This window comes from Solanum tuberosum, unplaced genomic scaffold, assembly GCF_000226075.1.
Source record: "Solanum tuberosum cultivar DM 1-3 516 R44 unplaced genomic scaffold, SolTub_3.0 scf00504, whole genome shotgun sequence".
In the NCBI taxonomy this organism is placed as follows: domain Eukaryota; kingdom Viridiplantae; phylum Streptophyta; class Magnoliopsida; order Solanales; family Solanaceae; genus Solanum; species Solanum tuberosum.
In genome coordinates, this window is record NW_006239420.1 from 279,099 (window position 1) to 295,283 (window position 16,185).

The window sequence follows — 16,185 nt, forward strand, 5'->3', positions numbered from 1 at the left end:
GGGGGGAGCAAGACCCAAAAAAGATGGTGGTCTATAGTACCTACTTGTGTCTGGTGGGCTATTTGGAGAGAAAGAAACCTTAGGTGTCATGAGAATATTACTAACTCTATTCAGAAAGTTAAAGAAAATTGCATTAACATGTTGTTTTTTTGGTGTAAAGAAGATGGTATAGAAGAAGTAGAACAGTTGGTAGATTTCCTAGGATCTATGTAATTATGGTTTCAACTTGTAACTTTTTGGAGGTAGCCAGCATACCCTTAATGCTGAAGAATACAACTTTAACTTTTATCAAAAAAAAGAAAACATTCTTTCGGGGACGGACTAAAAAAGAAAGAGTGCCACATAAATTGGGACATAGAGACTATAGTATACTTGTATTTGCAAGGGCCTGCTAGTGATGATCTTTAAGATGTTGTCTTCTTTTGGTGCTCAAGTATGTACGCATATGAATTCCTGACTAGGTTCTAATCTGTGTGTTACTGTGTTTCTTAAGTCAAGTCCTCTAGTCTACGGATAAATCTTTTCTTTATTTTTTGAAACTGGTAACTTTTTCTAATCCTCGGCATTAAGGGCTATGCTGGCCACCTCCAAAAGATGTTACAAGAAAGGAAAAAAGGGAGAAAGAAATACTTACAAAGAGCCTATGAAGTCCACTAATCGGATCTCTTCTTCTATATTCTGTTCTTTACACCAAAAACCTAGAGTAGTAATTACTTTCCATTTGATCTTATGTATTGTACACTCCTTTCCCTCAAAAATTCTTTGATACCTTCCTTTCCATATAGTCCACCATATACATCCTGGAACTGTTCTCCACCATCTCTTTTGACTCTTTCTGCCTCCCTTTTGATCCAACAACTTAAGAGGTCAGAAGTGTGTTCTAGGCTTCTAGCGTAGTCCAATACTCATTGGCTATGCTAGTAAACAAGGACCATACCTGTGCAGTTACCTTACAATGCATGCATGTTGACGCCCCTCTTCTGCATTGCTTCATGAGTCAGACAGCTCTTCCTAGCAACCAACCAAGTGAAGCATTTCACCTTGGTAGGTGCCACACTTTCCATATTGTGCTCCAAGGTCCAGTAGATCTTCCTGCACTTCCTCTGACCCCCCAGTTGTAAAGTCTGTTCATAGAAAATATCCCCATCTTTGTGATGTCCCCATGCTAATCTGTCTGGCTCTAGAGTAGTACGAGGGAATCCACCAATCAAATTCAAGAGCTCCACCACTCTATCAATCTCCCAGTCATTGAGCAACCTTCTAAATACTAGATTCCAGCCTTGTGGAGACCAGTCTATGGATAAATCTGTCCATTAAGAAATATGTAACATTAATGTTATGTGGCATTTCACCATACCTCAGGAAATTACTTTTTTGAGACGTGTCATGGACATGAAATCACACTTGTCTGAAAGGTATAACCTAACAAACTGGTAATTTTTGGAACTTTAATTGAAATTATCAAACTTCATACACGATCGCCAAGATCATAGAAAACTGGTAAAAAGTTTGCACTATTTAACTGGAACAAGTTAACTTCATACACCACTGCCAAATCTCACAATTTTCTGTGTCTTCTTTTTAATAGCCAAATAGATTTGTCACTAGGATACAAATTTTCTATTTTGACATTGTGTTACGAGATGTTTGGTGCTTGGAGAATGCTATCGTGGAATCCTATATTTTGTTGATTTTATCTTTCTTTTTATTCAAATATAGCTGCTCCTGACCCATTATTGTCTTCTGATGATTTTCTGCTTGCTGAGGCCCTTTTATTTCATTTCCTTCTTATTATAGGTTCCTCTGAGAAGAAAGAGTCAGCCATTGGCGATTTGTCAGCTCTGGACTTAAAAACGTTAGTAGCTGGGCCCATTGCTTCTGTTTTTATGCTTAATTATATCCATCATTTGGAATCTGGATAACATTTCTTAATTCACTTGTGCATTCACTAATGAGTGGATTAACCAATTTGAATGGCATATTTTAGGGTACGATTTGTTTATTAGATGTTACTTGATAATGGACTTTGTCGACAGTGTAGGTGTTTTTGCCCTATGCTGTAGACTGAAAACATAAATTGGATATCCAGATATGGACTTCAATAATTATATTACCTTAGATTGGTGCCATGAGATTTAACCTTCATTTTCTCTGGTATATGTGTAAGGGATTCCAAAAAGAAAAGGATGACAATGATGTGGGACCCTTCTTTTTTCTTTTTCTTTTTCTTTTTCTTTTTTTTTGTGTGGGATACTCAAGTTGTCAACCAAACTGGAAGATGAGAAAAAGAAAATATTAGAATAGTTAAGTTGAGGCTTATGTAGACAGGAATTTTTTATATAATGACATGGTGGCTTGGAGGGATATATTAAAGGCGCTGTTAAATTTTCCCATCATAACTTATTGTAATCTGTTTTCTCATGTTATCTTGTTATATGACGTGTTTGGGTTTCGATGCAGGGGTATTGAGATCACTGAAGCGTTGCGGTTACAGATGGAAGTTCAGAAACAGCTGCATGAACAGCTTGAGGTATGAATTCTCGTCTTAGCATCAAGATCTTGTGACTCTAGCTTCAATTTGACAGGTCATCACTGCTTGCATCATATGCTTTATTTTGTTGGAGATTGCTTCTGACTGCAGCCTTTTTGGTATAAAATGGTTGCATGGCATGGCCACTTCTTTTTTGGCCCTTTCTGATCGTCCCTCTCTACCTCTGCGAGGTAGGGGTAAGGTTTGTATACACACTACCCTCCCCAGACCCTACTTCTAGGATTACACCGGGCATGTTATTTCCCTTTCTGATCTTCTGGTCTTCGCAAATAAATCTGAAGCTAAACGTGAAGTTTTGGAATCTCTATATAACTCTTGGATAATTAATTCACAGCTAAGCAGTCTGGATTTCCCTCTTTGATTATCATTGAGATATCATCGATCTGAGCTCCTCACTGTTTAGTTATGCTAGTTATCCCCTCTTATCATAGATGAGAACATTATGCAGCTCTCAAATGTTGGCAGATAAATGAATTGGCAGCTTCTCCAATCTAAGGAAAGTTGCATGGTACTGTATCTAACGTGTACTTATGTGATGGCAACCTTTTACAGATCCAAAGAAATTTGCAGCTGCGAATAGAAGAACAAGGACGATGCCTCCAAATGATGTTTGAGAAGCAGTGCAAGTCGATGCCTGGTATTGACTTGGCAAAGGGCTCATCATCCATGGCAGAGGATGTGTCCGCACAGCTGAACGATGCAGTTCAAAGTACCTCAAACAAAAATGATCCAGGGGTGTCACTGGTCGATCATCACGAAGCAGGAAGTTATACAACTCAAAAAGTGGTGGGGGAGAAGCAGAAAGAGCATGAAAGAGAAGATATTACTAGCTCATCAAATTCGCCACCAATGAAACGTGCCAAGGTCGATGAATAAGCTTCTGCAGTTCACAAACCTTTTGGTAGGATATTAGGTTTTATTGGATACTGGGAACATCAAATCTCTTGAGTAAACCAGCTTTTAACATTTTTGGTATTCCTTCCATAGATGATTATTCAGATGGGCAATGGATTGTCCTTTATTTTCAACATACATGATAAAGAAATGTCAACATTATTCCTTTAGTATTGTTAATACATATGACTATTTAGAAAACTACAGATGGATTTTGAAGCTGCATTTTTAGCACTTCTGATGTCTTTTTCTTGTTAATTAATGTTTGAGCTTTAGTAAAGATTACTCGTGAGCAGAGTTATTCAATATATGTACTGATGAAATCTCTTGAAAAATAATTTTCAAAAGAAACTTTATTTCATCAACCATACTCTTTAAACAAAAAATTCTTGGTATGGAGCACTTCCTCCTAAATAAAGCCCTATGTGGCACTAATTCAAATTAGTTGAACTCTAATTCTTGGTATGGAGCGCTTCCTCCTAAATAGATCTTGACCGGATCCGAGCTTCCCAAGCTCTATGCTGTTGGGGAACTCTGCAAGGGTCTTACCACCTTCTTTTACTATATTTGAGTCTTTGTTAGTATTGTTAATACATATGACTATTTAGAAAACTACAGATGGATTTTGAAGCTGCATTTTTAGCACTTCTGATGTCTTTTTCTTGTTAATTAATGTTTGAGCTTTAGTAAAGATTACTCGTGAGCAGAGTTATTCAATATATGTACTGATGAAATCTCTTGAAAAATAATTTTCAAAAGAAACTTTATTTCATCAACCATACTCTTTAAACAAAAAATTCTTGGTATGGAGCACTTCCTCCTAAATAAAGCCCTATGTGGCACTAATTCAAATTAGTTGAACTCTAATTCTTGGTATGGAGCGCTTCCTCCTAAATAGATCTTGACCGGATCCGAGCTTCCCAAGCTCTATGCTGTTGGGGAACTCTGCAAGGGTCTTACCACCTTTATTTACTATATTTGAGTCTTTGGAGTACTTTAGGAAATAAAGCCCTATGTGGGACTAATATAAAGCCCTATGTGGGACTAATTCAGATTAGTTGAACTCTAATGTGGATATTGAGCACCTAATGAGAAAGATTTTTTTTTTTTTTAAAAAAAAAAAACATAAGGAAAAGACTCCATTCTCTGATTTCTCCCTTCTACTTTCCACAAAACCTATACTAAATCTATTTAGTATTTTATTTTTTGTGGACACTATTATGTAAAATTAATTTTCTTTTAAAAAAAGAAATTCATTTATCTATCTATCAGTGTATTCACCTTTTATACTTTTATTTGTCTAATACTCCATATTTCTTATTTGTATTTTCATGATATTGACATGAAATGCATTTATATGGACCAACAGAAAGATTCATAGTCAACTATAACTTATTTGGGACTGAGGCATTGTTTTGCAAAACTTGAATTTTTCTGTGATTATGAACTAAAAGATATGAAAAGGCAGGGGAATATAATCTTCTGCTTTCTAAGACGCACATATACACAAGTATTTGCTTCAAAGAGTACCACTTTTGGTTGTGACACTTTGTAGCAGAAAATTCACTATATTGCTTAGATGTAGAAAATGTTGTGTACAACAGCCATAGATAAACAAGATTCTTTGTCTCATCTATCAAATGAATAAGACTTAACTAGCAGGATTATTCATAACATATAACTAAACCTTGTAGGTTATATCCCTTTTATCAGCAGAAAGGCACCAATTTACATGTAGCAATAGACTCCAGAATCCATGTATGCTGAATGACCTGACAACCAAGTGGCTTGGCCAGTTCCTCAGCCTTTGCTTGTCGTTGAAGCAAAACGTTTCTTTCCTCCCCGAATGCACAACCACGTGGAGGATCACTGTTATAAACAACTAGACAAGCTGAACTAGTTGTTTGTGTAGCATCAGTCTGGGAAATCAACTGTTCCTTAGTGTGGATTATGGAACCTCCAGCATTTTCAACTAGATCTAACAGGTCGATTCTGTAAGCTGGGACATAATCTCCACTCAGATAAAACTTCAAACCATCAAATAGCTTAGGTGCCTGCATAAGAAATAAGGAACCTTTTTAATATCCCATAATGATTTTAGAATTATGGCATGCTTTATTTAAGCTTGGTGGGTCTATCGGAAAGATCCTCTTTATCTCTACAAGGTAGGAGTAAAGTTTGCTTATACACTACCATCCCCAAACCCTACTTGTGGGATTACACTGGGTATGCCTCGTTACTAAGAAAATAAGCAAAGATGTTTCAGCCAAAAGTATGCGCACAGCCAGCATTGTAAATGCATTTCCTATCACCAGCAGAAAGATAAATACTTACATTGGATGAAGCCCTTAGTCTACCAACTTTGGGACCTCCAAAACAGCCGTGATTGTCCAGGCTAACTTCATAAGCCTCTTCATTCACAGGATAATTTTCTTGAATGCAGGCTTTTATCCCTGCAAATTAAGCACAGTTGTGTTAGTATCATAAAAATTGAGCTAGTGGTCAATTGTTGAAGTATACTGTTTTTGTTTCGACCCTGTTCGTGTTGGGTGATTCATCAATAAAGATGTGTGTTACATAACAAAATGATACAGAATTACTTAAGCTTATCATTTATCTTGCTAAACCGTAAACGTGTGAACTAACATACTACTCCAAGCCACACAGCAGTTTATCAAAAAGTATAATCCTGATCATGTATAGTACCCGACCACATTCAAGGATGAACGTAGACGCACCAAACAGGGATAATTATTCCAGTCCTGGGAGGGGTAACCTATATAAATACAGTGGCTTCTTACTTGTGCAAAAGAACTATTTCTTGGAGTAGAGCAGCATTTCAATAACTTGGTACTTCTCAATCCCTCTAAATACATGATACTTCTGTTTTTATGTTGTCTTGATGAATTTATTTATTTATTCCATTGTTTAGTTTGTCACTTAGTTTTACTTTTTGCATATTGTGCTTCTATGACCATGCCTCTCCCACAATGAAGAATCTTTTTTCTTTTTCAAAAAATAGGGGGGTAGGAGAAGGGAAAATGGGGAGGGAATTACAAGGTGGGAAATTGAAACCTCACCAACAAGGTGAAAGTTCAAGTAGGTAGCCAACCAACTAAGCTCCTAAGATTCCCCTACAACAGAGAATCAAACGAACAAAAAGCTACTAAACCATGTAAGACAAAAAGGAAGAAAGAGCTTACAATCAATTGTTAGGATCCATTTTCCACCCAAAATTGCCATGAGAACTTTCAGTGTTCTGGTGCATGCACCATTTTCATCTGTTGCTGCAATGACATGAGTGACACTTGGGTTCCAAGACTTGCACACAGTTGCGCCACACATATTAGCAAACTTGACCAACATATACTGAAATAAGATTAAAAAAGCAATTAGGATAAACCAATATTGATGCGTAGACAACTCTATTCTTGTTTTTTCAGTCAACAATTTCCCAAACCAAAAGAGCTTAATATTGACAACAATTTCCCAAACCAAAAGAGCTTATATGTTAGTACATAATATTGATGGAAGTGCAATATTTCAACCAGCAAATTCCCAGACCCAAGCTAAAAGAACTTATATGTTAGTAAATAATATTGATGGAAGTGCAATAGTTCAAGTGTTCAACCAACAGATTTCCAAACTAAAAGTGCTAAACTTATCGGATTATTTTACTCCACCACATGTATAAGTCCAGATGGAAGAGAGTAAGAGACAAATAACCAAAGCCAAATTGTGAGAAATAAATAGATAATTAGCTAATTCAGCAAATGGAAGGGGTGAATGTTAACAGAAAACTGAAGAATGAGCTAATACTGATAGAAATCAAGTCCAACACCATCTGAAAATCATCAAAATAAAGCTGTCTGCTTGTACATAAGCAACAACGAAGAACTGGTATAGATAAGTTGATTATGCATGATAATATGCTAGTATCAATATGATAACTAAGTTGGTTTTGCTTGGTAACTTGCTAGTTGCTAGTGGTAGCAATGGGCCATAAAATGTCATTATGCTAGTAATTTGATCCATGAATATAAAAATAATGATCAAACAATCAAAATAGATGCATTGTACTTAGCATGCATTGTGCATAGGAAAGAAACTAGCATAAAACATCCTCACTATAGAAAGGAGACCAACCTTCTCTTCTGAGGATAGAGCAGATCCGCATAGAACCCATTCTTTTGGTCCATCTGACGATGTTGCCCAAAAATTCAATCGCTCGGATGTTCTGCATGCACACTCAACATTATATTCCAAAGGGGGGGTAATCATGTGTTTATCATATAAGCTTTAAACAAAGGGGCTGGGACAGGGAGGGACTTGTGTCTTCTATGTTATTGTAATTAGATATCTTAAAATGATATAAGATGATGTTTTATAATTCTTTTAAAGTGTCTATAACTTAAGCTAGGTGGCAAAAATTGATATCAAATATTCTTACATGGGAGCAGGTTCTGGACGTGCTTCAATTTTGGCACGCTTCCTAGACTTTGACTTTTCGCTAGGAAATTTAACTGATTTGTGGCTTGGACACAGCATTACAAAGTTGTCCTGCAGTCAAAGAGGTAACTTTGAGGAGAGAACAGGAAAAACAATATTTATAATGTTCAACTTGATAAAATCATTAACTAGCTGTGTCATGTTGCTCTACTTACAGTATCCCAACGGCAGTCCTGCATTTCAAATGCACAGGGCATATGGTAACTCCTCCGACAAGACTTCACAAGGCAGCCAAGTGCTGCACCCTTTAGGCCACAACCACTACACTTGAGTTTTGAAGCTCTTGCCAATTCAGCCTCCAAATTTTTTATGATCTCTCCATCATAATATACTTGAGGCGCCCTACAGAATGAAATTTAATATAACATTAGATTTGTTTAAGTAAAAGACTAGTGTAGAGCACTAAATATGTAGATCATTCCAAATAATTAATGCAAATCTGGCTAGTTATAAATTTTGGAAGGCAATACAATTAAGGCAGCACTAAGTAAATATGGCAGAAACTTATAGGATGCACCTAAGGTGAATACTAACAAAAATCAACTAGTATATTGATAGATATACAAGTACATGAAACAACCTTTAGACATTACTTAGTTTGTTCATAGTAAGCTTAATTGGAAAACTTTGGATTACTTAAATACTACTTCCATTCCAAAGAACTAGCTCCATAAGCAATATAGAATGGTGTTTGATCATTAAAAATAGAGGCAATATAGTTATAGGTTCTAATTTAACAGTTGTAAGCTGGCAAGGATAAAAATCCCCCATTCAATGTCAATAACCATCAATATGGCTAGAACTATTCTATAAACAAAAAAGAAGATGAAATTCAAGAATGGATCTGAAGTCAAATCATCAGAATGCTATCAAATCACATAATTAGAGCTTTCTCTATGAGCTGCAGTGCCATAAACATTACTGATAATGGAATATCACAGCCAAATTGAGAAATGCATACCAGTCAATACATTTCATATGCACAGGTATGGCTTTTGAAAGTGAAGTGGCATCTCCCACCACCTCCCTGCCATTTGCATAGTGCAGCATTGGTCCAGTTCCCTGCAAGTATTAATCAGATATAGACAAGTTAAGTTTACAGAATGGTAATAGTAGCCAAATATGACATCCATATATATAAATGGAAGACAAATATATAGGGCATATGAATGGATAATCTACTATATGATAACAATAGAAAATAGCATGAAATGATTATATCAAAAGAATAAACATGTTATAATAAAAACTAAATTTTGATGTTTGGCAATAAATAAGGTAGGGGTAAGGTCTACATACACACTACCCTCCCCAAACCCAACTTATGGGAGTATACTAGGTGTGTTGATACTTGATACTGAAGCTTAGTATTTATAAATCATGGTTTGGTCATTACTAATGAGATATTGAAATAAACTTTGATAAGTATTTCAAATGAAATAGTAATAGTTTTTGCTCACGAAATTTCGACTTTATTTTTTCAAGTGAAATTCATATACAAACACAATAAAATCAACTTTGAAATATATTTTTAACTTCAAACACTTTTTCTACTTCAAATACTTTTTTTCTTTCAATTAAAACCAAATATTGCAAACCATCTACGTATTCTATTTTCAGTTTGTCCTTTAGAATATAAAGCCGACCTCTGTTATCTTAGATTTGAGGCAGAAAGCACAAGCACTGCCTTCCAGAAGATGTTGATCTGAAACTTCTTGTGGATGAGCAACAAAAGAAGATTCACTCAATTTGCATGTCAAGTTGCAGTCAGAGTTGGCAATTATTCTTGAACAAGACTCTCTTTGTTGATTATGATCATGACTCTGCAAGGCCATCTCTGGCAATCCATAGCTTAGTTTCTTTTGTCTCTTCACATCCCTTTCATGAAACACATTTTCATGCATAACTGTGTGGTGCATTAAACCTTCAACCACATCTGAGCTATCTTCTTTTTTCAGAAATGGAACCACATCTGAGCTATCTTCAACAAGCCTCTTTGCAGCATTGGTTTTCATAACCTGAAAACAAGCAGACTCATTTAATTCAATAAAAAGAAGTGTTAAGGTAACAATTTTTTGGTTGTGCTAATCCTTAGACAAATTCATCTCCATAGTCTGTCACCATGGTATCATAGATAACGAGCTACTCTACTTCCCAGAATTTATTCAAGAAAAAATATTGCTTAATAGCTGGAGAAATTGTTTACTACTACTCCATTTCAATTTATGTCTTAATTTACTTTTTAGTCCATTTCAAAAAGTATGTTTCTTTCCCTTTTAGGCAACTCTTTGATTGTAACTTTCCTCATGGCATGTCTAAGACCACAAAATTAAAGGGCATTTTGGTACATTCCACATATCTTTAGTATGAGACCACAAACTTCTTTATTTTCTTAATCTCCGCACCAAGTCAAAATCAAACATACAAATTGAAACTGATGGATTAAGCACTTTAATAGGAAGAATGCGCATCTTTTTTACCAGAAATCATTTCTAATTAAAGTCTAACCTCTAGCAAGTAATGCACAACCACAAGTATCAATAAACCTTTAGTTAGCAGGTACTTAATATTCCATTTGCAAATAATTAAACACAGTGAGGAAAAAAGGTAAAAGAAAATCATCTATACAATACTAAATTACAGCAATTTATGAAACTTATAGTATTTCTTACTCTCAGTTCACTGGTCTCTTTAACAATGTCTTTGTTGCTGTCTGATGAATGAGCACTGCCTGGTGACTGCTGTTGAAATTGATTCAAATCTATTTCCTCTGCATTATACCCATCATTTTTCGAGTCTTCCTTCCTGTCAGACGAAGGCAAGACACTCAAATGATTCACAACATTCCATGGCATTCCATGTTCATTGTGCCTATGAATCTCCTTGCTCGGATTATTGCTTCTTATTATGGCTTTGACAGATTGCTCATTTCTTGATTTGTCAGCATTAACAGAAATGGGAGACTGCTCGAGTGATCTTCCAGCATCTGGAGCATTAAACCAATTCTTGTGTGTGAGCAGTACTATACTTTTACTAGCAATAACAAAATGAACAAAAATTTGATGTATGGATTAAGATAGATTTACCGGGAGATTGGAATTGAAAGACTTTAGCATTGCAAGTAGCATCTAAGCTTCTAAATATGGATATCATACTCTCCATATGAGGCACTGCCCTTATTTCTGCATCATCCAACAAACGCAAAACATAAATCATTTCCTTCACAAAATCTAAAGGAACTTGCAAACAGAAACAGTCATATCTCTTCTTTTCGCATGGTAAAATCATGATTCATTCATGAAAAAACATAGGATATTAAATTTATACAGCTTTGTTTGTGTTGAACTGTATGAACCACCTCACCTAATGCTTAAAAGGAATTAAAACTGAAAGCATTTAGTTATAAAATCATTTTTGGTCTGCTACCATTTATGTATTAGCATTGATGGAATTACTGTCTTTTCGAATGGGTATCTCCCAGAAGAACTTGAAAACCCAAAATGGGCAAACACTCCATGACCAAAAAGGGGTTTGTTTGGGCGAGGTATAGTTCATACAAAAAAAAAAGTAGCTTTGGCTCAAACACTCTATATTTGTACAGAAATGTACAAAATAAATATAAATAATTGATTTTGAACCAATAAATCAAATGAGTTGTGATTTTGAAACCACATAATAGTACCTTGATCAACATATTGATGTTTGCATAAAGGGCATTCACATTGAACTTGGGTCGAGCTCGGAACACAAAAGCTGCACAAAACCATTGAATTAAAATCTTTTGGCAACTAAAACTGAAACCCAGATTTCAACATTCAAGCAAATACAAAATATCTCACAAAAAATCCAATTCAAAGAATCCCAAAATGATAACTTACTTGCAGAAAATATGGTCGCAGGGAAGCAACATAGGTTTAGTCAGCAAGTTTAAGCTGCAAAATCCGAAGAAACCCCAAATCAGGAAACCAAATGAAAATACCAAATCAATCAATCCTCTACATACATTGCCTCTAATAAGTTCAAAAAAAATCATCTTTCAGCTAAATTAGTTCTTCAAAACTAAAGGTTCTACGAGTACAACAGCATACCCAGTGTAATCCCACGAGGTTCTACGAGTCTCTAACAAAATGACCCAAATGAAACAAAACAAAAAGTTCATTGATTTTAGAGAGAAAAGAGAAAATACCAAAGAGGGCATTTGAGTTCAAGACCCAATTTCTGAATATGAAAAGCCAATGGGTTAAGAAACCGAGCAATGCTTTGAGCTTCCGCCGCCATTCTTGAAGTTACTCAAAGCTTCAAAATAGCAGATTTTGCAGCTGAATACAGTGTTGAAAATGAAAAATTGGGAGAAAGTAAAACTATAGTATATATGTATACATAAATATATAACTAATTTTGGAGTTTTCTTGAAATTTGGCGGTATAAAAATTCGAACTTTGGCGCTATCTTTGATATTGGGGGGAGTTTTCTCCCGCGAATTTTTCGACATTAGCCAATTTGGGTTGTTTTAGGGTTGGCCCAAATAATACATCTTGGATGAGTGAAAGGACAAAAATGGTCATTTTATGTATGAAGTCGGAGGTGGACCCATGTGAAAAGATAGAGGTGTACATGCATCGGTTAACTTTTGAAAAAAAACATGTACTCAAATAAGGACTATATGTTTCCTTAGACGCTTCGAAACATAAAGGTTTGTGTTGATGCATTTGTCCAACATTGGTCGTAGGTCTTTTGTGTCGGTGAGTTGACTTGGATTCAAATGTGTTTTGTTGACGTTCTTTGTCATTTTTTTCATGTGTAGAGTGAGATTTGAGATCATTAAATTGCATAGAGAGTTGTGTTAATTTTTCTTGTTTGATTTGTATTTAATATGATGCATTGATTTTTATGTGTTTAACATTATTTTTCAAAGAAGTAGTGTTGGTGTTGCTCAGACTTGAGAAATAGTCTACTTCAAGGCTATAGGAAGGACTACGCTTTGCAGGTGGGCATCACTATTTATCATGTCAAGACGGAATTTTGATTTTTACAGGTGACTAGAAAGATTCGACGAAAACCGAACATACATTTGAGAGAGAAGGTTTAGATACAACTTTAACTAACACACGTCCACCTATGGTGGTTCCCCAATCAAAATTGTTCGAAGGTATATTTAAGAAATTATTCTAAAACAAATATATACTGAGAAAATGATAAGATGAGTGTGTTGTAGATATATTAGACCAAAATAAAATTGAAAATGGAGATGTTCCGGACAAAATAAGAGGGACATTTGCAGGTAGACAAGATCAGAAAAACAGTGTTGAGGACAAATAAAGTAGAGATACACAAATGTCCATGTGAGATGACGTGAGAGGTTTGTCAAGGTTCAAGAAAAGGTAGAGATAGACCAAAGAAGTATCAGAGAGATGTAGTAAGTTAGAACATGACACATTCTAAACTCAATGAGGACACGACGTTAGATAAAAGGACGTGAGATCACAAATTAAGTTAAGAACGTTAGTAGTTAGTTGAACGTTATCTTATTCCAATGAAGGATAGACTTGGTGGTAGTTTAAAACACCATACGTTATTCTCCTTTCATATCAATAACTAGGTAATTTACCTGCGCGAATCTTTCTAAGCTTTTAAACAACCTTTTCAATAATCGACTGTTATAAGAAAAAGAAAATAAATTTTAGTATGTTTTAAGAACATTTCATCAGAAATTAAATGATTTGACATTATCACATATCTCAAGAATTGTAAATATATGATGAATGATTAAAAATATCTTTATATCTAATCATTTTTATCTTTTACATAATTTATTATAATATATGTTTGATGATATAATTGTCTTGTTTTTTGTTTTGTTTTTTTATGACAAGGGAAACCCGCAGCCGCTACCCTTTGGGTGCACACGGGGTAAAATCTGTTAAAATCGAGTGATCTTTTTATGTAGCGATTAGACATCATTTTTTCTATTTTTTTGTACATAAAAAATATAGAATCTGATAATTTTATAGTTAGAATAACTCCTTGTGGAAAAAAAATTATGTGAAAGTTTTCGATAATCAATATTAGTTATAAATAAGTTAAGATTGTTAAAAATGTATACCACAACAACATAAATAAAGTTTTTTAGAGACAATCTACTTGTCTGAGGTCAAACGTTCACAACTTTTCGTTATTGTTACTTTGTTAGTCTAACAAAATTTATAGAAGGAGAAAAATGAATTTGAAACAACAACAAAATAATATTGTTGACCCTTTTAGAAATTCATTCTTCACTAAACTGCTGCTCTGAAGGCCCTTTTAGGTGCTTCATCAATGCAACTTTACGACTTTTTCAGAAATATGTATGTATAATTGTTGCATTATGAAAGTACAAGTAGATCAAAATGTTGTATTCTAGACTCATGTTAAAGAAATATTCTCGAACATTAAAAAATAAAAAATGAGTCTAACCTAAATAACTCAAACGCTCAATAATGACTTGGGACATGAAGGACAACAAATCTATGTTAATAGACGTATCTTTTGTAGCTTAAGATATTACTTTTATTTAGAGCAGGTTTTCTTTCATATTATTCAAATTAATCTTGCAGAAAATACTCATAACTCACACCAAAAATATTTAAAAGAGCTAAATAAGAAGGAAAAAAAGAAGAAAAACATTAAAAGGATGAAAGTTTTGTCCAAGTGAGATCATATACTTTTCAAACAAAAAGTAATCAATACAATTTGAAGGAGACAACAAAATAGCGAGAAAAAACATACATTAAAGGGAGTAAACTATGAGATGTCCAATAATGATAACAAATCATTCTAACCAGAAAATTTCTCATGTTTTGAAATAACATACCTCAAAAAATTGACTAACACTTCAATAAACCTTCATTCCTTAAAATACTCATAATATCCACCGATAAAATTGAGTAAAAATAGATAACAACAACATAAAAACCAAAAAATATGGGCATGCAAAGTTATTAGCTCTTAGAGATTTTTTTAAAGAACACAAAATTTCAACCTTGTATGTGAAGGAATGACGTTGTTGATGAAGAAATTAGAAATTTGTAAGGTTTTTTTAAAATTTTAATAGTACCTTCAACAATTCCAATAGAGAAAACTTACTTGAATGCTCAATTAACTTTTGTTATTTGATCTGTACTAACAAATACTTATAACAATAATTTTTCAAAAACATAAACTACAAAGTTTAAAGCATGTACTCAAAAATAAAATTAATAATGTAAGCATAAATTAATGATTGTAAAAAAAACATACCATGTAACAATAGAATGAAACAGAATGGAAAAAATTGAGCCCACTGAATGCACAGTGACTCCTTAAGGAAATTATTCCCCTCTAGTACCCGAGGTTTGAAGAAATAGACCCTCTTAGTATAGAACGATTTTATTCACAAGTGTATTGATACAAAAAAAATGGTGTCAGTGAATCATTCAACAGGAGCAAAGTACACAAATATTTAGTTGTCTAAAAGAAGAGAAGAAGCTCAAAATTTTCGTTGTTTTAATATGAGAGGAAATTTCTCTATTTATAGACAACAAAGGGTAGTGTGAACAAATGTTTATTGTGTCTTATCGAAAATGTCACAACTCTTTGGAAAAGTTACAACCCTTCGGAAAGGTCGCAACCTTTCATAAAAGTCACAACTTTTCATAAAAGTCGCAACTCTTCATAAAAGTTTCAACTTTGCATAAAAGTCACAATTTTTCATAAAAGTCGCAACATTTCATAAAAGTCACAGCTTTTCATGAAAAGGGAAAAACTAGTTTTGGAAATAAATTAAATTAAAAGGGAATCCTAGTTTGTGGAGGCACCACATAAGCGGATCTAGGGTTCTCTTTTATATATATACTAGGTAATTTACCCGCGCTTCGCGCAGGCATAAATAATCTTTCTAAGCTTTTGAACAACCTTTCCAATAATAAACTATTATAAGAAAAAAAAGAGTAAATTTTAAGAACATTTCAACAGAAATTAAATGATTTGACATTATCACATATCTCAAGAATTTTTAAATATATAATGAATGATTAAAAAATATCTTGATATCTAATCATTTTTATCTTTTACATAATTTATCATAATATATGTTTGATGATATAATTGTCTTGTTAAAACTGAGTGATGTTTTTATGTAGCGATTAAACATATCTTTTTTCTATTTTTTTGTACATGGAAAATATAGAACTGATAATTTTATGGTTAGAATAACT

The 16,185-nt window shown here is 34.1% G+C and overlaps 2 protein-coding genes across 2 annotated transcripts in view; one reads left to right on the forward strand and one right to left on the reverse strand.

Annotated features, from left to right (window-relative positions):
- Positions 1 to 3,670, forward strand: part of LOC102588550 (protein PHR1-LIKE 1) — a 12,515-nt gene extending 8,845 nt beyond the window's left edge. Inside the window, exons 6-8 of the mRNA XM_006364502.2 lie at positions 1,798 to 1,855; positions 2,461 to 2,530; positions 3,104 to 3,670. Of these exons, the coding sequence (XP_006364564.1) occupies positions 1,798 to 1,855; positions 2,461 to 2,530; positions 3,104 to 3,427 (452 nt within the window). The 3' untranslated portion in view covers positions 3,428 to 3,670. The remainder of the gene's footprint in view (positions 1 to 1,797; positions 1,856 to 2,460; positions 2,531 to 3,103) is intronic.
- A 1,224-nt stretch (positions 3,671 to 4,894) lies between these two features.
- LOC102589099 (BRCA1-associated RING domain protein 1) lies at positions 4,895 to 12,480 on the reverse strand. The gene is made up of 13 exons (XM_006364504.2): positions 12,141 to 12,480; positions 11,833 to 11,886; positions 11,637 to 11,707; positions 11,041 to 11,136; positions 10,627 to 10,940; positions 9,601 to 9,972; positions 8,916 to 9,016; positions 8,110 to 8,296; positions 7,896 to 8,005; positions 7,592 to 7,682; positions 6,649 to 6,814; positions 5,780 to 5,898; positions 4,895 to 5,499 (listed from the first exon to the last, which is right to left on the reverse strand). Exons 1-13 carry the CDS (start codon positions 12,230 to 12,232, stop codon positions 5,155 to 5,157), a joined length of 2,118 nt encoding a protein of 705 aa, XP_006364566.1. The 5' UTR covers positions 12,233 to 12,480; the 3' UTR covers positions 4,895 to 5,154.
- Positions 12,481 to 16,185: the final 3,705 nt, after the last annotated feature.